The sequence below is a fragment of the Doryrhamphus excisus genome, linkage group LG9 (genome assembly GCF_037039965.1).
Source record: "Doryrhamphus excisus strain RoL-2023G ecotype Guam linkage group LG9, RoL_Dexc_Guam_v1.1, whole genome shotgun sequence".
Lineage (NCBI taxonomy): Eukaryota > Metazoa > Chordata > Actinopteri > Syngnathiformes > Syngnathidae > Doryrhamphus > Doryrhamphus excisus.
The window spans coordinates 20,089,007-20,112,186 of record NC_136365.1 but is presented as its reverse complement, the minus strand read 5'-3'; the positions used below and the strand labels follow the sequence as shown (position 1 = coordinate 20,112,186).

Below are 23,180 nucleotides of genomic sequence, written 5' to 3'. Positions count from 1 at the left end.
TATTTATTAATATTATTTATTGTTTTTGTCAGGTACCAAAGTACAAGGTGCTGTGACCATACAATGACATAATGGGTACCATAGTAACCGTCAATATAATGTAACACTGTAACGCTGGAAATGTTATTAAACAAAGTCATCATGAAGTACACCCCCGCCCCCTCAAAAAAAAAGTTCCACATGTCCCAAAGGAGTAGGAAGAAGCAAAGCTTATTAAATCCAACCCTCCATCTGGTACTTTTACAATCAGTAACTGTTACATTTGTTCACTTCCTGCTTTCCTAATATAGTTTAAGGTTTTTTTGTTGTTGTTTTTTTTTTTTAACCCGGGTCTCCTATCTGTGAGGCCCTCGCACTAATCACTCATCCGCCATGCAGCGTAAAAACATCTTAGTTTCTCTTATTATGTCTACTATATTGGGTAATATGAGTATAAAGTTGACTATAGGGGTGTTACGTCATGTCCAGAGGGCTCTAAAAAAGTTTTTTTTTTATGTTTTTTACCAGCTAATAAAGATAAAGACCATGTTAAGAACAATAACAACAACAACAATAATAAAACACTTTTACCCACCGACAGGCATAGATGAAAATATGAATATATCGAGCTTGTGTGGGAGTGTTGATTTGTTAAGAAGCAATGTGGACATTTTAAATGTGTTACATTTGAGATGTATGTGTTAAAAAAAATAAATAAATAAATAAAAAAGATGCGATGACTTGTCTAACATTTCACAGCGACCGCAGAGCCGCTAAGACGTTTTAAATGACACCAAAATGAGTCAGCGTGATACGTGTTGTTTTGATTTTTTTTTGGGTTATTTTTTTGATTACCCACTCACATACACGATCGGTACACAATGTGTGTACATAGAATACACATAACTGGTGGAATAATTCAGCTCTAGCTAGCTTCCTATGTAGCTGTTGTTACGACTGCTGTCTTATCTCACCCGGGGTCACCTGGGATGGGCTCCAGCGTGCCCCTAGTGAGGGCGAGCAGCACAGAAAATGAACGGATGGGTGGAAAAACCTGTCAAAACTCACACCCCAGCTGTGTTGCTTGTTCTGTTATTTTTCTGACAAACTGATACTTGAAATTTCTCACACAGCTCAACAAAATACCCGCTATAACTTTAGGTAGTTTTGCTGAATTACTACGAAATTTGGTATACACCTTTAAGGCACCGACAAGCATGTGTGTGTAAAATTTGAGCAAGATTCGTTCAGGTACAATATGTGCGATACTACCTTTTGGTTACTGCAAATCTACATTTTGTTTACTGTATAGGTTATTGTTTTTAATGTACATGGTAATGGTTTTATTTCATTTGAACATGCATCAGATTACAATTGAATGCATCCCATAATCAGTTCACAGTTCCACATGTCCAAAAGGAGTAGGAAGAAGCATAGCTTATTAAATCCTACCCCTCCATCTGGTACTTTTACAATCAGTAACTGTTAGATTTGTTCACTTCCTGCTTTCCATAATACAGTTTAAGGTTGTTGTTTTTTTTTTTTTTAATAATGTACCTTGTATCGAAGTAGGAGGTGATATGAGCATCCAATGACATAATGTGTACCATAGTAAGTATCAATATATCAAGACTCTTCATCCTTGTATCCTTGTCAATGGAGTTCAACTTGTTAAGAAGCAAAGCTTATTAAATCCTACCCCTCCATCTGGTACTTTTACAATCAGTAATTGTTACATTTGTTCACTTCCTGTTTTCCTAATATATTTTTTATTTTAAATTTGATTAAATTAAAAAATTTTATTTTTATTTTTATTTTTATTTTTATTTTTATTTTTATTTTTATTTTTATTTTTATTTTTATTTTTATTTTTATACAATTAATGTATTGTTTCTTGAATTGGCTCATCGTTGTGCATTGTTTGAGGTCCTTACTCAATCAATTCCATAGTTTGATTCCACCTGAACATCACCTGCCACTTTTATATTTATATTCTTATTCCTTGTTTTTATTTTTACTTTCTACAAAATGCACCGTGGTGTTGCACTCAAATTTCGTTTTATGCAATTTAAATGACAATAAAGGCGATTCTGATTCTGACAAAGATGGCCACCGTCAAGCAAAACATCTTGTCACCTCAGAGACTCTGCAACTAATTGTCCATAAGTCATTGCGCTTTTGTCAAATAAAATCTGTATTACATGTATGCTAGCATGCCTTCCAAAAAAATTTGACCCCAACCCATAGGGGGCGCCACACATGTATTTTTATCGCCATGATGTTATTATATTTTATTGTGATTTAATGATCTCACGGCTTTCTCTTCCAGAGGCTGCCAAAGCCGCCCACCAGTCAGCCATCGGGGGCCTGGTGGTGGACACTCCCCCGCATCCGGCGCTGGGTAACATCGTGGGTCCTGCAGCAGCAGTGCTGTCCACGGTGCCCCCTCCCTACCAGCCGGTCAGCGTTCGGCATCTGGACTCCCAGTCCAGCACGGAGGAGCCCCAGGATTACTTATGGCTGGTGAACTGTGAGAGCAAAAAGCCGGACCCTAACAGGTAATGGCGATTCACGTCTCACGTTTACCTGCGAGACCAGGTTTTTGTTTTTTTTTTCTTTTCTGCGCTTTCTATCCCGACTGCCACTCTTTGTCTCTGTGCCCGCTGGCCTTTGTGTAGCTCAGTGCCGCTTCAATGCTCTCTGGAAGGAGACCGGGAGTATTTGCTCCTGGAGGAGTGCGAGAGCAGGACTCTTTCTCTGTGAGTGGTCCCGCCAGTCTGCTTGCGTGGAGTGTCTCACCCTGCTAAGACCACCAAACAAAAACAAAACACTAAAATCATCAGCTGTTTTTGAACCATCCATCAATTTATTTAATCAGACGTGTGCATGTTTTTTTTTTTTTTTCGAAACTAACCAACAACATTTGTGTGCATGGCATAAAAGTTGTCATATTAAATTAATCTAAGTAATAATTGTTCAGGCTGCACGGCGGTCGAGTGGTTAGCGCGCAGACCTCACAGCTAGGAGACCAGTGTTCAGTTCCACCCTCGGCCATCTCTGTGTGGAGTTTGCACGACGGTGCCGTCCGCGTCGTCCGTATAATCAACCTTAAGTCAAGTTAAAAGTGAAATCAGCTGAGCGCAAAACTTGCCATGCACATGATTTGTGTGGAGTCACCAAACTAGAACGGCATTTTACAAAGTAAGTAACATTAGCTAAAATATGTACTATGTTTTGGGCTGCATGGCGGACTAGTGGTTAGCACGCAGACCTCACAGCTAGCACCCGAGTTCAATTCCACCCTCGGTTATCTCTGTGTGGAGTTTGCATGTTCTTCCCGTGCATGCGTGGGTTTTCTCCAGGTACTCCGGTTTCCTCCCACATTCCAAAAAAAAAACATGCTAGGTTAATTAGCGACTCCAAATTGTCCGTAGGTATGAATGTGAGTGTGAATGGTTGTTTGTCTATATGTGCCCTGTGATTGGCTGGCCACCAGTCCAGGGTGTACCCCGCCTCTCGCCCAAAGACAGCTAGGATAGGCTCCAGCACATCCCATGAACCTCGTGAGGATAAGCGGTAGAAAATGAATAAATGAATGAATAATAACAATTGAATAATATTAATAATTGTTCAGGCTGCACGGCGGTCGAGTGGTTAGCGCACAGACCTCACAGCTAGGAGACCAGGGTTCAATTCCACCCTCTGCCACCTCTGCGTGGGTTTTCTCCGGGTACTCCGGTTTCCTCCCACATTTCAAAAACATGCTAGGTTAATTGCGACTCCAAATTGTCCATAGTGTGAATGGTTGTTTGTCTATATGTGTACCCCGCCTCTCGCCCGAAGACAACTGGGATAGGCTCCAGCACCCCCGAGACCCTCGGTAGAAAATGTATAATGAATGAACTTATGACACTTGACATAAGAAATTAAGTGACTGGCGTATTCACTCCTCTGATCGTGGCCTGTTGACTGTAGCGTTTTTGTATCCTCGTTAAAACATATTCCTTGTTTTTGTCCTTTATGAACTGAACATTCATTTACAGCCGCGTAACTTCTGCTTTCATTCAGTTTGCGTGATTGCTAGCAGCTGGCAACAGGAAACAGGCAGTCCTGCACGAAGATTGATTGATTGATTGATTGACAGTGGTTCTATAGCCAATCAGAACACACAGCACATTGGGCGGTTCTTAGACAAACTGGACACGTCTTCAACTCTCACTTGAGTATGCAGCACACTCTAGTGGTAGTAATAGTAAATACAATAACAGACATATCCAACACAGTGTTGAAAGATCACTCTAATACACAACAAATACGCAGAGCACAATGCGCGTTTCACGATGTAGCGAGGGAACACGGTATTGTTCGGACTTCCAGTTAAGTAAATAACCCCCCCCCATCAGTGACAGTCCTAAGTTGCCTCCTGTGTTGTCTTCTTAGAGCCCATGCCGAGTGTTCCAAGTCTACCTCCTCTGAGACCGACCTGAACGACAACCTCCCTACTCACCGCACGCCCACCTCCTCCACCTCCTCGGCCAAACATACCTCACACAATGGCTACTTCCCGCAGCACCAGGCCCCGGCGTCCGCCTCGTCCCTCTACGACTCGCCGCCGTCGCGCGGAGCGTCCATGTTAAGCGACAATGGCCTCTACCACCTTCCCCGCAGCTACTCTCAGGACACAGTACTGCTACCCAAGTCGGCGTCCTCCCCGACGACACACCCGGACGCCGCCGGCGGCGACAGCTCGGAACTTTACGTCTTCAACACGCCTTCACGGAAAGCCTCTGTGGAAACGCAGATGCGTAACCGGTCCATCAGCTACGATATCCCGCCGACCCCTGGCGCTAACTCCACCTATCAAGTCCCCCGAACCTTATCCTCTGCAGGAGTAGGGGGATCAGAGGGGGACGTGGTGCCTCCTCCCAGGCCACCCAAACCATCGCTTAGCTCCACCTTGGGACCCCCGCCCCCACCTGCGGAGCGATCACCTACAGACAATTACTTTGTGCCTCGCTCGGCCTCAGAGACCGACGGAAACTACTGTGTGCCTACTAGCGCTGGAAATAAAGCTTTACGCAGCAACACCATCGGAACCGTGGACTGCTCACGCATACGCAAAGGTCGGTATCGAACATTTGGGTATTTTTTTTATATTTAGTTAAATATCCTATACTGACACCCACACACTTGAATTTTTTTTTCCTTTTAGATTTCGGCTCCCAGGACTGCTATGACATTCCCAGATCATTCCCGTCTGACAAGAGTTGCTCGTTCGACTTCAATGAGAGCTTCAACAGCTACTTTGTACGTTTTTATTTAAGTTGTATTTAAGGAGACTGTGGTAGTAGAATGCAAACATTCCCGATATATTATACGATATACGAGATCGGCTCTACGAAAAAGAGATGAGGCGAGATTTTAACATTATTTTTAATAAAAAGTCCAATGAAAAGGTACAAAAAACATTAATTTAATTTTCAATGGGCTGCACGGTGGACGAGTGGTTAACGTGCAGACCTCACAGCTAGGAGACCAGGGTTCAATTCCACCCTCGGCCATCTCTGTGTGGAGTTTGCATGTTTTGTTAGAATTTTAATGATCAACTTAGAACATTTGACATAAGGAATTAAGTGACTCACACATTCACTCCTCTGATCGTGGCCTGTCCTGGTGCAGTTCGACTGTAGCGTTTTTGTATCCTCGTTAAAATATATTCCTCTTTCTTGTCCTCTATGAACTGAACATTTGTGTACAGCCGCGTAATTTCTGCCTTCATTCAGTGTGCGTGATTGCTAGCAGCTGGCAACAGGAAACAGGCAGTCCTGCATGAAGGAGATTGATTGATTGACAGTGGTCTGTAGCCAATCAGAACACACAGCACATTTGCATATTCCAAAAACATGCTAGGTTAATTAGCGACTCCAAATTGTCCATAGGTATGAATGTGAGTGTGAATGGTTGTTTGTCTATATGTGCCCTGTGATTGGCTGGCCACCAGTCCAGGGTGTACCCCGCCTCTCGCCTGAAACAGCTGGGATAGGCTCCAGCATAAATATGTTGAGTGTTAAGTTGCTGTGTGATGAGTTTAGTGTTTTTTTTGTGAGATGGCACTGTGACTCCCACTGTTAGCTGGGATAGGCTCCAGCACCCCCGCAACCCTTGTGAGGAAAAATGAATGAATAATTTCTACTACGTTACACTCTTCCGCACTCTGTGTGTAGGCTAGCAGCCCTGCCTCCACCCACTGACACTGTATGTATGACAGAAGGTCTTATTCCGTTTGTGCCGTTGTTCTTTGGGCCAAGGTACTGAAACCAATGCAGAGAGTGAAGCCTTCTTCTGCCTGTTTGGGGGCGAGAGAAGAAGAAAATGGATACACATGAACATGGCATAATATTTATTCATTCATTTTCTACCGCTTATCCTCACCAGGGTCGCGAGTCTGTTTTCTTTTTTCTTCTTTTCTATCCCCTCCTGCTCCGGTCTGACCACTCCAAATTTTCAAAACAACAAATCATTCATTCATTCATTCATTTTCTACCGCTTTTTCCTCACGAGGGTTGCGGGGGGTGCTGGAGCCTATCCCAGCTGTCTTTGGGCGAGAGGCGGGGTACACTCTGGACTGGTGGCCAGCCAATCACAGGGCACATATAGACAAACAACCATTCACACTCACATTCATACCTATGGACAATTTGGAGTCGCTAATTAACCTAGCATGTTTTTGGAATGTGGGAGGAAACCGGAGTACCCGGAGAAAACCCACGCATGCACGGGGAGAACATGCAAACTCCACACAGACATAGCCGAGGGTGGAATTGAACCCTGTGAGGTCTACGCGCTAACCACTCGACCAACGTGCAGACCAAAACATACATATTTTAGCTAATGTAGCTAATGTTTTACACCGTTCTGGTTTGGTGACTCCACACGAATCATGTGCATGGCAAGTTTTGCGCTCATCTGAAACGCCTTTTTCGGATTTCACTTTTAACTTGACTTCATTCATTCATTCATTTTCTACCGCTTGTCCTCACGAGTGTTGCGGGGGGTGCTGGAGCCTATCCCAGCTGTCTTTGGGCAAGAGGCGGGGTACACCCTGGACTGGTGGCCAGCCAATCACAGGGCACATATAGACAAACAACCATTCACACTCACATTCATACCTATGGACAATTTGGAGTCGGATTAGTTCGGATTTTTGACATGAAGTTGTGTAACATCCCCATCATTTTGCTGGTCTTTGGGCGTGTCGTTGTAGAAAAATAAAGGAATGATGCCGGTGGGCAGCCAGTCCACGGAAGAGGTAGACCAGAACTACGTACCCATGAGTGCCAATTCCCCGTCCCACCACCACTCGGGCAGCTTGTCGGAGCCCGTGCATGAAACCAACTACGTGCCCATGACCCCGAGCACCATGGAGTTCTCATCGCTGGGAAAGCAGGTCCCGCCGCCTGCCCACATGGGTTTCCGTTCCAGCCCCAAGACCCCCCCTCGGAGGCCTTTGCTCAGCGACTGCCAGCCGCCGCCTGTGGACCGGAATCTTAAACCGGATCGCAAAGGTGAGCGCGACCGTTTTTGGGGGATGCATGCTGGCGTTTGAGTGCTGCTTTTATGTTGTCATTGTACTACATGTACTACATGTACTACAAGTACTGCATGTACTAACCGCTGTTCCCATCTTATTACATCACTTCAATGAGTTTCACACTCGCGACATTGTCGAAAAAGGCTTTTTGTTGGTCCTGAACTCGAGAGGCCCTGCATACTGTTTTTGGAGAGGGGGGCCAGAGTTTTACCCAGTGCCAAGGGGTGACCGGACTCGGAGTGGTCACCTCTGTCCCCTTTGTTTCCTGGATGTGAATGGAGCTCTTTGATGAGAGGACCTAATACTAGCAAGGAGTGGTGGTGGTGGTGGTGGGGTGGATTACCATCTGGGCGGACTCAAACGCTGAGTAATGCAAACCACAAGCGGGACCGTCAGGAAAGAGGACTTGACAAATCCAGTCCACTTCAACTTGCCAGGAAGTGGAATTCATAATTGCAGTTATTCTTATTCACAGTTACATCCATGCTAAGAATGGTTTATTCCCAAAGATATTCCCAGATTGCCGGAGGGCAGGGGTCTAAAACTCAATTTAGTTGGGGGGCCAGTGGATCTAGGGTCCGGGTGAGACTGGGCCGCATCAGGTTTTCCCAAAAAAAAAAAAAAAACGCATTTATTAAAAACTGAAAAATGAATAAACTTAAATATAACTAAAGCTCTGATAAAACATTCCACTGTTCTCAAATATCTTACTTGAAAAAATAATTAAACTAATCAAGAATAAAGAAAATCAATCACAGTAATAAATAAATAAATATAATAATAATAATAATAAAACGGCAAATAATAAAAACTTAAGAAACCACATATAGTTGGTGGGTAGACAAATTATTTTTTTCATATTAAAATGAACAAAGCATTATTAGAACCCTGTAGACATGACAAAACACGACTATAGTCACATTTATACTTTTTTTTATTTACAACATATTGCGCAACTGCAGGGTCTTGAGACACATGCTAACTCGCAAACTGGAGAGCTAGCGACCTAAACGGTAGCCTTCAAGTTATTTCCTTTAAGCCAAAAACTTACCACTTCCACACGGATAGGGAGGATAACTATTAAGCAGCTCCAGATGTTCTTCGATTTAAAAAAAAAAAAAAAAAAAAAAATGGAGGCGAGCAATCTGCACTGGACTGCTGCGGAATTTTTTTTTTTTTTTGATTCAAATTAAATTTCCAGACTGGAACGAAGGAAAAACTGGCAATACGGAGTTATTCCGACAAGTGAAAGAAAAACTGGAGGAAGTCGGTATCACGTGATGTTGGTGTTTACGTTTTACTGGGCATGCCCCCATTGACTATTCTGGTTGATTATAGCGCCGCATGTAGACACGCGATTGGAATATTCCTTTCCATGTATACCATTGCTTTCGGAAAGATTCCATTCGGAAAGAGAAAAACTCCTCATTGTAAATGTGGCTTAATGACACAATGAAAAAATGTAGTCAATGAAATTTTCTACGATCACCAACAAAAATATTGAATAAAATATTCTCAAGGTGGTTAGCGCTGTTAACTACTCTCTTCTGAGAGCAGCGCAAACTGGGTCTAACAAGGACAGAAAAACGCTGCACAAATATCTGAGAGTGTGTAGTTTAAAACAAAGACGCCTCACAGGTCGTCACCTGGCAGCTGCACTAAATAGTAGCCGTCAATCACCAGTGTCGGTATCAACAGTGAAGCGGCGAATTCGGGATTCTGGACTTCATAGCAGGACTGCCAAGAAAAAGCCAAATATCAGACTGGACAAAAAAATTTCCAATTGATCCCAAACTTTTGTATGTAATATATACAGTATATTAATAACATATGTTTGTTATTATGTGTTTTCCTCTAAAGCATCTCTCCCAATCACCTTGAATGTGGCACGTTTTGTCCGCCCTGCTTTAGTGCGCTGAATATGAAAATCAGCCGTGTGTGTGTGTGTGTGTGTGTGTGTGTGTGTGTGTGTGACGGATGCGTCCATTCTCACCTCGACATCGCCTCCGTGGACGCTCCGTGCTTTACAGACAGCTTGTCATGCAAGCACAGCTGTCGCGTCAGTCTTTCTGTGGGAAGAAGCCGCGGTTGCATGTTTGGGAAGCATGGGTCTTTTGTGTTGTCATGGTGATCATTTAAAAAAAAAAAAAAAAATTATCTGGGTGTATGTGAAATGTGCATGGAAGTTGATATCATATTTCTAGTATCTTCTTGTGATTTGAAATGATTTAAGCGACATCTTCTTTCACCAATCAGGTCAGAGTCCTAAAGTAATAAGAGAAAAAGGAGTCGGTTTAGAGCGAACCGACTCCCAAACTGTAGGTGAATTCCCAAGGGGACGACGTAAGGGTAGGTACTTCGCACTGAACCCGACGTGTCTTCTTTGAACTGTCTTCTTCTACATGACTTTCTTGCATGTCAGGATCTCCTTTGGTGTACTGCACCCCCCCCCCCCTCCCCCACCCCCCCACCAGATAAGCTTTAGTATTGTCATGCATACTGGAGTACTCGTGTTGTTGGGTTCATAGAAACATATCGGTAACGTACCTTCCAATGTCACGCCACAAAAATAACATCCTTACTGACATTTCTCCGCTTTTAAATTGCTAACTTGTGTGTTGATTTCCACTTTTACATAGAAGCCATAAGTCAGGGGTGTCCAAAGTGTGGCCCAGGGGCCATTTCGGCCCACAGTTTGTTTGTTTTTTTGTCCCTCAACATGTTGTAAATTATTTCATTCCACTTTTGTGGAATTATATGCAGAAATGCCGAAAATTATCTTGCAATGTTAAAGAATAGTGAATATTTCTGGGTCCAGACGGTGACCCCGGGTCGCCCTAAAAATGTTGTCAGTTCTTTCTTAACCAATTTCCGACAAATTGTTGAAAATTTCACCCAAATCCATTCAGAACATTTTGAGTTATTTTGGACAAACACAAACAGCAAAAACATGATAATTTAATTTAATTTAACTAAATTAAATTTAACTAAATTAAATGAAATATAATGGCATTTAAATAAATATAAATTTATTTAAATTCCTTTCTTTAATTTAAATTTAAAATTATTTACATTTATTTAAATATAAATAAATATAATTTAAATATAAATTAAATTAATAATTAAATTATATATATATAATTTAAATATAAATAAAATTAATAATTAAAATTAAAGTAATATAATTTAAATATGTTTAAATATATTATTAATTAATTAATAATATAATTAAATTAAGTTAAATAATTTTTTTAATATTTAAATTATATTTATTTAAATATAAATAATTTTAAATAATATAAATAAATAATATAAAATAAATGTAAATTTTAATTAATTAAAATTAAATTAAATTTAATTATAAATAGTTATTCATTTAACCTACCTGCTTGTATTTTCTTGTTTATTTTTAGCGTGGGCCACAGGCCAATGAAAAGAACAAGCTGTTAAAGCCAGTACTGACCAAGGCATTCAAGTAGTCGTGTTGGATTTAGGGAAAGGGGGGGGGCAATACGGGACACTGAATGTTTCATGACTGAGTTACTATCATTCAACATTTAATCACATACTCAATCTTGTTTTTCTTTTTTCCATACAAACGTCTTATAATGAGTCTTTTCTTATTGTACGTTTACCAAACACTACTACTACTACTACTACTACTACTACTACTACTACTACTACTACTACTAATAAGGCTGGTTAAAGACAGAAGTTACCCATCACTTTGTCACTGTGTGTTCCATGCTTTAGGAAAACCAGCTCCGTTGGAGATCAAACCACTGCCAGAATGGGAGGAGCCATGCACGCCTGTCCGCTCGCCCGTCACTCGGTCCTTCGCTCGGGAGTAAGTATTCTTCATAATGTTCTTGTTGTCTTTTTTTTTTTTTTTTTTTTGCAATATAACCTTAGTGAAAACAACCAAGGGTGTGTTCACACGTGTTGGCCAATCTTCAAGTACTTTTACTACTACTACTACTACAGTGCTTCTACTCAGCACTGTATATTGATAACTATCAATATAAGAAAACCCAGCTGTCCATCTATCCTCACTAGCGTCTCGAGGCTATGCTGGAGCCTATCCCAGCTGGGAAAGAGGCGGGGTACACCCTGGACTGGTGGCCAGCCAATCACAGGGCACATATAGACAAACAACCATTCACACTCACATTCATACCTATGGACAATTTGGAGTCGCTAATTAACCTAGCATGTTTTTTTTTGGAATGTGGGAGAAAACATGCAAACTCCACGCAGAGATGGCCGAGGGTGGGGATTGAACTCCAGTCTCCCCTCTCCCCCATGGTAAAAAAAAGTACGAGGGAGGGGGGAGGGACAAGCAGTCATGACAACCGCCCACCCGTGCACTGTCATGGCCGCTTTAAGGGTGACCTTCCCATCTGACCTTTTTCGACCTAAACGGTAGCCTCCTAAGTTATTTCCTTTGAACTTAAAAAGCCCAAAACTTACCACTTCCACACGGATAGGGAGGATAACTATTAACAGTTATTTAACCTTTAACATGAACATGAATCAAATGTAATAATTTTTTCTGGGTACATGATACCATACGGCATCCATATCAAACATTAAACTTTCATATCAAGGCGGGGGCCTCAAACTAGTGTCCTGCGGGCCGCATTTGGTCCGCGGGCCGTGTGTTTGAGACCCCTGCCATACAGCATCCATATCAAACTTGCGCGGGGCCACACCAACATTAAACTTTCATATCAAGGCGGGGGCCTCAAACTAGCGTCCTGCGGGCCGCATTTGGTCCGCGGGCCGTGTGTTTGAGACCCCTGCCATACAGCATCCATATCAAACTTGCGCGGGGCCGCACCAACATTAAACTTTCATATCAAGGCGGGGGCCTCAAACTAGCGTCCTGCGGGCCGCATTTGGTCCGCGGGCCGTGTGTTTGAGACCCCTGCCATACAGCATCCATATGCGCGGGGCCGCACCAACATTAAACTTTCATATCAAGGCGGGGGCCTCAAACTAGCGTCCTGCGGGCCGCATTTGGCCCGCGGGCCGCATGTTTGGGACCCCTGGTTTAAATTCTGTTCCACAGATGGCGCTAATGCACACGAAAGCTGCTTGCCAACCGCCAATAAACAACAGAAGAAGAAAAAGAACGCAGTCTGACAACTTTCCGATTGAGCGGGTACAAGATACCTCAATCGGATTGGGGAAAGGAATATTCCAACCCTGGGAATCCGATTATATATTCATTCGGATTGGCGCTTTTTTTTCGGAATGAGGTGTATACAAAGGTTACATTCTTTCCGTTTGAGCAAATAAATTGAATAGAATTGGAATATTTGGGTCCATGTAAACGTGGCTATTTGGAAGACAACATGATATTTGGATATTACGTAATTTCTAAAAAGGGTAAAGGTCGCTTTATCAAACAGTGTTCATAGAGAAACGTTGTGTTCTGTCCCGGTGTGAGCACACCCTTGTAAGCCGACCCGAGAGTAGGCGCTAACCCCCCTTCCATGCATTAGCGTAGTCGACTTTGTGACCACAACATCACTCACCATCAAACGGGATGTTTGGGATCCCCCCCATCGCTTACATAACACTCAAAGGTCCATCTTATTTCTGTACTCGCTTATTGCAGGGACTCTTACGGCCGCCGCGGTTTGATGCCTTGTTTGTGTTATGTTATACGGCCATCACAGGAGAGTACTTTGTGTGTGTGTGTGTGTGTAAACATTGTGAATGCTGCTCAGTCTCTCTAGGTTCCCCATGCCCGCCAGACCCCCATCAGTGCATAGCACGGCCTCCAGCACTGACTCCGAGGACAGTGATGAGAATTATGTAGCCATGCTCTCTAATATGAAGAACCAGTCAGATGAACCAGTATGTAACACACAACTTATCTTCCAAACCTAAGACTATTTATGGAAGCGTCCGCCATGTCAAATGTCATTTGATTTTTGTATGCTTCAGTATATTGGTCATTTAAAGGGAATATTTTTAGCATTATTATTTAAATATTCCTCAAAATATCATTAATACCAACACTAAAATAATTACAATTTATTATAATTTTAAAAAAATATATATAATATTATTATATAAATAAATATTATATATATATATATATATATATATATATATATATATATATATATATATAATTACTATAGATTGATTACACTGTAGGCATCCAATATGCACAGCATATATTACATTTATAATATAATTACAATACAATTAATATAGTATATTGGTCATTTAAAGGGAATATTTTTAGCATTATTATTTAAATATTCCTCAAAATATCATTAATACCAGCACTAAAATTATTACAATTTATTATAATAAAAATATATATATAATATTATTATATAAATAAATATTATATATATATATATATATATATATATATATATATATATATATATATATATATATGTATATATATATATATGTATATATATATATATGTATGTATATATAATATTAATATTCATATAATTACTATAGATTACACTATAGGCATCCAATATGCACAGCATATATTACATTTATAATATAATTACAATACAATTAATATAGTATATTGGTCATTTAAAGGGAATATTTTTAGCATTATTATTTAAATATTCCTCAAAATATAATTAATACTAACACTAAAATAATTAGAATTGTTTTTTTAAACATTGAGTAATGGAGATTACAATTACTATAATTACAATATTAATATAGTATATATATATATATATATATAATATTATATCAATAATATAGTATATATATATATATAATATTATATAAATAAATATTATATAAATTATATATATATATAATATTAATATAATTACTATAGATTACACTATAGGCATCCAATATGCACAGCATATATTACATTTATAATATAATTACAATACAATTAATATATCTACTTATACTAGTTTCAAAAACTGCAGTAATTTGATTCCAATTGTATCCCTAATCCACAGTTTTCCGACTCCTTGCTCACCTCTCCAAAACCCAACCCAGCATCAAACTGCTGCAGACGGACTCCTCCTTTTGTTTTGTTTTGTTTTTTCCCCCCTTCTTTCCAGTTTGCACTTCCTGTTGTTCGCCATTCCTTTTATTCTCTATTTTTGCTTATTCTGCTTTTTCCAGGTTTTGGGCTCTGACAAAAAAAAATGACAAAAGTGGTTCCAAACTAAAATGACATGTATTGCTATTAAGTATGTATTGTGCAGCAGCTTGAGAAAAATGAGGAAAATGTGATGTTTAATGCAAAGCGCATTTACCGGGTAAATAGACAAATTCTTGATTTTTGACCATTTTGGACCCCGACCCAATGTTTGGGAACCCCTTTTTGTTTTGTCTCTGTCGGCTCTTTCAAAATATTGAAGTCATTCTGGAGAATTGGACATAATCTTTTGCATTGCATTGAAAATATTTTCATATTTTTAACCCCTTTGTTCACCTTTTCCAGCTCTCGCCACTGACCTACTTCCTGTGTTGCTTTCTGAATCCTCACTTCCTCATTTCCTCTTGCATTTCTGTTCCTGATCCACTCTTTCCTCCTCTTTCCTTTCCTGGCTTTTACTACCCAAACCTACTTTGCATAGAGAGGAGTCCTTCTACTGCACTGTCCCCATCACCCCCGTAAAGAGGGAGGTGGAGGAACTTGACAGCGTAGAGGAGGTGAGCAGGGTTGCCAGGTTTCAAACTTGCATGGCCCTGCGGTGTTGCCATTATTATTATTATTTTAATTTTTTAATTAGTCCGCCATTCAGAGGATTTATCTGCACTACACCACTTATTAGTATTTGTCACCATCCTGTTGTAGTTCTAATGAGTACATGTAGTCATGTATTAACACGTAAATGCATGAGTGTTGTCACAATATTATACAATATTATTATACATAATATTATAATACAATTCGGACTCTTTCTACTTAAAAAAAAGACCAAAAAGACCACATTTGTATCAAAGTGTGTCTTTAGAATCTACGCAACACTACACGTATTATACTTATATTGGAACCTCCAAGGTGGACATAAATAAATACGGCTAATACAGGTAATAAAAGTAATATAAATAAAAAGTACTGACCCTTATGATGATACGTGATAGACCTGTTTTGGGAAACGGGAGAAGTGTATTGACCTAATGCTACTAGTTTTTTTTTAACATTCTTTCCTGGCATATACAGTAAATAAGTTCACTGTTGTATAATAAAACTAAAATAAATTAAAAACACTAACCCTTTAGCGACGCGTGATAGACATGGCGTCTTTAGGGATATGCAGTCAAGTCGACTTCATCTATCTAAATTTTTATACATTATTTCCTGTCTTATACAGGTTAATAAGTTCACTGTTGTATAATAAAACTAAAATAAATAAAAAACACTAACCCTTTAGCGACGCGTGATAGACGTGGCGTCTTTAGGGATATGCAGTCAAGTCGACTTCATCTATCTCAATTTTTATACATTTCCTGTCTTGTACAGATTAATAAGTTCAATGTTGTATAATAAAACTAAAATAAATAAAAACTACTGACCCTTTGATGACATGATAGATGTCGCGTTAAAAGAAAAGGAGAAGCAAGTCGACTTCATGCATCTCATTTTTTTTACATTCTTTCCTGTCTTATACAGGTTAATAATTTCACTATTGTATAATAAAACTAAAATAAATAAAAACCACTAACCCTTTAGCGACACGTGATGGACATGGCGTCTGTTGGGATATGCAGTCAAGTCGACTTCATCTATCTCCATTTTTTTACATTCTTTCCTGTCTTATACAGGTTAATAAGTTCACTATTGTATAATAAAACTAAAATAAATCAAGAAAAACACTAACCCTTTAGCGACGTGTGATAAACATGGCGTCTGTTGGGATATGCAGTCAAGTCGACTTCATCTATCTCCATTTTTTTACATTCTTTCCTGTCTTATACAGGTTAATAGGTTCACTGTTGTATAATAAAACTAAAATAAATAAAAACTACTGACCCTTTGATGACATGATAGATGTCGCGTTAAAAGAAAAGGAGAAGCAAGTCGACTTCATGCATCTCATTTTTTTTTACATTCTTTCCTGTCTTATACAGGTTAATAATTTCACTATTGTATAATAAAACTAAAATAAATGAAAACCACTGACCCTTTGGCGACGTGTGATAGACATGCCGTTTTTAGGGATATGCAGTCAAGTCGACTTCATCCATCTCACTTTTTTTTTACATTCTTTCCTGTCTTATACAGGTTAATAATTTCACTATTGTATAATAAAACTAAAATAAATAAAAACCACTAACCCTTTAGGAACACGTGATAGACATGGCGTCTTTAGGGATATGTAATCAAGTCGACGTCATCCAGCTCACTTTTTTTTTTACATTCTTTCCTGTCTTATACAGGTTAATAATTTCACTATTGTATAATAAAACTAAAATAAATAAAAACCACTAACCCTTTAGGAACACGTGATAGACATGGCGTCTTTAGGGATATGCAATCAAGTCGACGTCATCCAGCTCACTTTTTTTTACATTCTTTCCTGTTTTATACAGGTTAATAAGTTGACTGTTGTATAATAAAACTAAAATAAATTAAAAATACTGACCCTTTGATGACACGTGATAGATGTCACGTTAAAAGAAAAGGAGAAGCAAGTCGACTTCATTCATCTCACTTTTTTTTCCATTCTTTCCTGTCTTATACATGTTAAAAATAAGATCACCATGGTATAATAAAACTAAAATAAATAAAAAATTATGACCCTTTGATGACCCGTGATGGATGTCGCGTTAAAAGAAAAGGAGAAGCAAGTCGACTTCATTCATCTCACTTTTTTTTTTTACATTCTTTCCTGTCTTATACGTGTTAAAAAGAAGATCACCACGGTATAATAAAACTAAAATAAATAAAAACTAATGACCCTTTGATGATGATGTCATATTCGGGAAATGGAAAGGCAAATCAAATGAATGCGTCTCGCTTTGTTACATACAAGGCTTACAATACAAAACAATACATATACAGTATAATAAAAGTAGAATAAAATAAGTTGCTATTAAGCTAATAAACAATAGAACATACAGTAGTTGCTACCGTGTGTTACACGTCTTTATTTATAGTTTAACTAGTGTCAAAATTAGCTAACCATTTTCCAACCTTAGAGGTTCCACAGTAGCCTAAAATAACTTAGCACATGTTTGTCGTTATTGTGACAGCACTACTTGACTGGAGTCCAACCCTGTAGTAGCCCCAGCGCTACGCTGCCTTCACTGACACGCTGTTTTGTTTGGCGACCGTAGAACACAAAGCTGGGCGCTCCGATGACCGTGGATGGCGGCGGGAGCAGCCCCATGGTGAAGCCAAAGGGAGACAAACAGGTGGAGTACCTGGATTTGGATCTAGACTCTGGCAAGTCGACTCCACCTCGGAAGGTAAGGGCCGGATTCACCCACAGGGATGGGGGGGGGGTCCAAACTAATTCCACGGGGGGCTGCATAGTGAACAATGAAAGGGTGCAAGGGCCACGTTAATATTTTGTAAACAATTTTTTTATTTTTTATTATTTTATTCTTATTTTATTTTATGGTAATGGTTTTATTTCATTTGAACATGCATCAGATTACAATTGAATGCATCACATAATCAGTTCACAGTTCCACATGTCCAAAAGGAGTAGGAAGAAGCAAAGCTTATTAAATCCTACCCCTCCATCTGGTACTTTTACAATCAGTAACTGTTACATTTGTTCACTTCCTGCTTTCCATAATACAGTTTAAGGTTTTTTTTTCTTTTTTTTTTTCTTTTCTTTGTAAATTATACAATATAGGTGAAAAAGTGTATCATTAGTATCAACCCCACATTTTGCTGTCTTGAACCAGTCATGATGTGCTATATATATCACTATATTGATAAATATTATATAGATATTATATAGATTATTATTATATAGATATTATATAGATTATTATTATATAGCTATTATATATTGATAAAAATAAAAATAAAAAACTTTTAATTTTTAATAAATATAAAAATAAATAAAAAAACAAACAAAAAAAACTTAAATTATTATTTATAATTTATTTATAATTTATTATATTTATTATATTTATTTATATTTTATATAATTTTATATGAATATATAAAAAAATATATTTTATTCCCAATTATATTAGGAAAGCAGGAAGTGAACAAATGTAACAGTTACTGATTGTAAAAGTAAACTGTATTATGGAAAGCAGGAAGTGAACAAATGTAACAGTTAGTGATTGTAAAAGTACCAGATGGAGGGGTAGGATTTAATAAGCTTTGCTTCTTCCTACTCCTTTTGGACATGTGGAACTGTGAACTGATTATGGGATGCATTCAATTGTAATCTGATGCATGTTCAAATGAAATAAAACCATTAACATTGCCAAAAAAAAAAAAAATAAATAAAAACCACTGGTTGGTCATTTTCCTCGCCAGATGAAGAGCAACGGATCTGGCATGGCGGCGTCGGACGAGCGTGTCGACTACGTGGTTGTTGACCAGCAACGGACACAAGCCCTCAAGAGCACCCGGGAGGCGTGGAACGACGGGCGCCAATCCACAGAAACGGACGCGACATCCAAAGGAACCAAGTAACCCCCCCCCCCCCCAAAACCCAAAACCCAAACCCAAAACCCGGGAACACCCGCCAACCTCTCTAAACCTCCAAACCACTTCTGTACCCGAGCCCGTGGCGCTCCTTAGCCACTCCACCATCTTTGTACAGTACTTAGCGCTGTTGGCGGGTATTTTGGGAAGCGGCATTGGACTTGTTTTTTGGGGTTGTGAGACACTTTCAACGGACCACCACCGAGTCGACATTTCCTTAAATAAATCTTGCGGTGAATAAAATGACCTTTAACAACAACCACAGTAATTTGTCAACACCTTACTAGTTAGCATCGATGCTGTGTAGCCTGTTAGCGCAGGACCACGTTTTCTTATCACCACTGATATCTTTCACCACGGCAGAAAGTGATTGTGATTATTATTATTATTTTTTTTTATTATTAAAACACAAACAGAACTTGTAGGTGTTAACAAGTCTTGACTTCCTTTGGACGACAAGTGTATAAAACAAAAAAAAAAGTGTTATGTGTATATAAAAACCCAGAGGACGTGTCCTTGAGTCGTACGGAATATTTAGCATGTCGGACTGGAAGGTGTGCGGATTCTGCAGGGTAGAATCCTGCTTCTGTCTCAGCTGGTTATTGTGACGATTGAACGCATTTACTGTGAGCTTTGAGAACGCTTTTTCTATAAGTTATGCAACGGTATCAAACTTTAAAGCCAGAACGAGCGAGTGATGAAATCAGGTACTTTTTTTTTTTTTTTTTTTTTTTTTAAAGAAAATGCATACTAACTAAGTGTACAACTCACTATCTAATTTATTTTTCTGTCGTTTTCGGTTTTCTTCAAGACTTCCATGAATTGCTTCTTATTTCTGACAGTTTTCGGGAAAGCGGAAAGAGAAATCTTTGCCTTACTTAACCTGTGAATTCCCACCCGGAACGTTCTCAAATGACATCTGCTGTCATTGCTGTACATATTTTTTTTTTGTTTGTTTTTTTTGCCATGGATTTAGATTAACATGTATCATTTTTGACAATGTGCCTATGAAAGTCATCTACTTTACACTTTCACTTTTTGTTATTGTTGCAGTTTCTGCAAAAGTGGACGATGCTTGCTTTCATTTTTTTTTTTTTTTTTTTTAATCTTGACAGAAAATGTAAAAGTGGACTAAATAAAATCCCCGAACCTCTGAAGTGTATTTTATTGATGTTTCTAACAAAGGTTTGTTCGCATTGATGACAATAACGCGTTTCCTGGCTATATGCGGGTTTTCAGAACCTCTATTATTAATTAAAAAAAAAAAAAAATCATGAAAAAAAGGCTCTCCTCCCATTCCATGTGGAAGTGGTACTTTTTTGGCTTCTTGAGGTTGTAAGAAATAAATGTAGCGGCCGTTTCCAGTTGTGCAATGTGTTCTAAACAATGAATAATAGAAGTGTAAAGGTGTTATTTCATGTTGACAGGGCTCTAATGTTAAGAATTATTTATTTTTAAAATCATATAGCTATAAGTATTCTATGCTCAAACTATGAAAATATTCTGTTTATTAACATTTAATCCTATAGGGATTAAAAAATTCCTAGGAATTTTGCTTTATTATAATTTTACTTAACTGAACTAGTAGGGAGCTGCACAGTGGTCAAGTGTGCAGACCTCACAGCTAGGAGACCAGAGTTCAATTCCACCCTCGGCCATTTCTGTGTGGAGTTTGCATGTTTTCCCCATGGGTTTTCTCCGGTTTCCTCCCACATTCCAAAAACATGCTAGGTTAATTAGCGACTCCAAATTGTCCATAGGTATGAATGTGAGTGTGAATGGTTGTTTGTCTATATGTGCCCTGTGATTGGCTGGCCACCAGTCCAGGGTGTACCCCGCCTCTCGCTCGAAGAAGACAGCTGGGATAGGCTCCAGCACCCCCACGACCCTCGTGAGGAAAAAGCGGTAGAAAATTAATTAATTAATTAATTAATGAAAAAAAAGACACGTAAACAAAACCAAAAACAGGCCACACACCACAACAAGGAAGAACTAAAAACGACAAAAACAAAAAACCCAGCCTGCTGCTAAGCGTCAAGCCATCAACAAAGCAGCTGAGTGGCCCTGGAGGGTGGATGGTGGAACCCGAGGTGGAACCCAGTCTGCTGCAGGTGAAGGGGCGGGGAAAGAGAACAGAGCACACCTGCACCTATTTATAGGCCAGCCAATCAGCTGCTTCCTTCAAAGCAAGTCAAAATCAAGAACAACCGACACAATATGGTAGTATTCCATCTTATTTAATACTCAATACAGACAATAGATACATCGAAAGATGCAGTGTTTTCCAACTTTTGTCTCGATAATATCCTGGATTAAAAAAAATAATGTAAGTTATGACAGTATTTTGAATTGTAGTCATATGCTATTGCTAACTCTAACCGAAATGCTAACGAAATGTTTGTATTACGTCCATTATGTAGCGTTAATGCTAATCGGTAGATGCCTAAGTAGACTTATTTAGAAGCATACGCTTCACATATTTAAAAAAAAGAAGAAAATGAATGAGTGAATATACAACTTGTATGTAGCTGTTAGCATTAGCTGCTAACCGTTAGCGTGTTTGTATCGCAGCCGTAATTTGACATGAGGCTACAACAGCTCAAACGATAGATATTGTGATTGTTTTTGTGCACATAAAGTTATATACAACGAAAATGTCACGTGATTGCATTTGTAATGGACAAATTTGGCCGTAATGGCAATTTTGGGCCGTGTTGTGTTAGCTTGCTACTGCTAATATGTTAAGCCTCGAAAACGTCTCGAAAAACGGAATTTAGCGCTAATTTAAACCCGTTAAACGACAGCTCTGTTGCTAAACTAAATAACCAATTGATATTTATACATCATATCACGATATATATTTGGTTAAATTTTTTTTTGACAATGAATTAAGCAATAGGAGGAGAATGGGGTGATAGCTAAACTTAAAGGCCCTAAACCAAGCATTCAAACGAATTCTATATTCTACATCACATCCCTGAAGCTTTTACCTTTTTTAAAACATCTTGAAGAAGAAGAATAAACAGGTAAAAGTCACTATTACCGCTTATGTTCAACCTCTATTGTATGTGTGTTACCCAGACTGTCCACTAGATGGGGCTGTTGCTTGAAGTATCAGTGCTGTCTGCTTCTCTGCTGCACCGGCGAGGGTCTCTGTCCATGGTGCTCTTCTTGGATCCAAGATGGAATCCTGCCCGTTTCCAAGGTTGTCATTTACATTCTCATTAGTAGTTGCATCCATGTTTGTTTGAAATGTAGTGTTAGAGATAGTATTATATGTTTAACTTAGGTGGTAGTAGTAATCTGATTAAACAAAATGTACATTATGAGACCCGTTTGGGCTGTTATCACCCCCAAAACGCTAGTTCTAGTTAAAGATCCGTGGATCTATTTGTGTATTTTCTCCCTAATACCAGCGTGTACCTTCTCCGCAAACATCTGTAATGAAAACATATGGCAGATTGGGAAGTGACAACTTGATTCCCTTGTGCTTTTGTTCAAATAGAATTGGTAACGTCACTTTGTGAGATAGTGTATGATTGGATGTGCAGGTTAACATCTGGCTGTTATATTTAGACAGCATTCAGACTCTTTTTGGAGACTCTGATGTGAAACCACAGATCGTTTGTTTTTAAGGGTTACGCTTTTCAGTAGTCACTATGTCGTACCTTACAACGCCGCCTTCTGCCGGTGTTTTCTGGCAGGTCGTAGCTTGTTAGCTTCTTTGGTTGCGATCTAACAATTGCAATTAAAGAGAGCGTGTGTACTTTTTTTGTCCTTTAACTCTGTCATTTTTTCAACCTATTCAAATCAATGCGTTCATCTCATTCAGGAGTACTTTGTCATATATTCCGATATTTCAAACCATTTCCAGATAAAAAAAAAAATCAAATTCCAAATGTTTCCAATTGAAAATGAATGGGCCATTTTCTTTATTTTTATTTTGTTTTTTTAATTTTATTTTTT

The 23,180-nt window shown here is 38.9% G+C and overlaps 1 protein-coding gene and 1 long non-coding RNA gene across 8 annotated transcripts in view; both read left to right on the top strand.

Annotated features, from left to right (window-relative positions):
* gab1 (GRB2-associated binding protein 1) overlaps positions 1–19,210 on the top strand; it is a 56,285-nt gene extending 37,075 nt beyond the window's left edge. For 3 of the 7 annotated variants that reach the window (XM_058065430.2, XM_058065429.2, XM_058065432.2), the window contains 9 exons: positions 2,309–2,537; positions 4,420–5,102; positions 5,192–5,286; positions 7,244–7,544; positions 9,827–9,919; positions 11,324–11,417; positions 13,306–13,435; positions 17,876–18,007; positions 19,044–19,210. In XM_058065430.2, the coding sequence (XP_057921413.2) occupies positions 2,309–2,537; positions 4,420–5,102; positions 5,192–5,286; positions 7,244–7,544; positions 9,827–9,919; positions 11,324–11,417; positions 13,306–13,435; positions 17,876–18,007; positions 19,044–19,202 (1,916 nt within the window). In that variant the 3' untranslated portion in view covers positions 19,203–19,210. Of the gene's footprint in view, positions 1–2,308; positions 2,538–4,419; positions 5,103–5,191; positions 5,287–7,243; positions 7,545–9,826; positions 9,920–11,323; positions 11,418–13,305; positions 13,436–15,168; positions 15,245–17,875; positions 18,008–19,043 lie in introns of all 7 variants that reach the window. The other 4 variants (XM_078793607.1, XR_009128687.2, XM_078793608.1 and 1 more) reach the window with 4 other exon arrangements.
* A 3,084-nt stretch (positions 19,211–22,294) lies between these two features.
* LOC144899779 (uncharacterized) overlaps positions 22,295–23,180 on the top strand; it is a 29,357-nt gene continuing 28,471 nt past the window's right edge. Inside the window, exon 1 of the long non-coding RNA XR_013628067.1 lies at positions 22,295–22,419. This is a non-coding gene — a long non-coding RNA (uncharacterized LOC144899779). The remainder of the gene's footprint in view (positions 22,420–23,180) is intronic.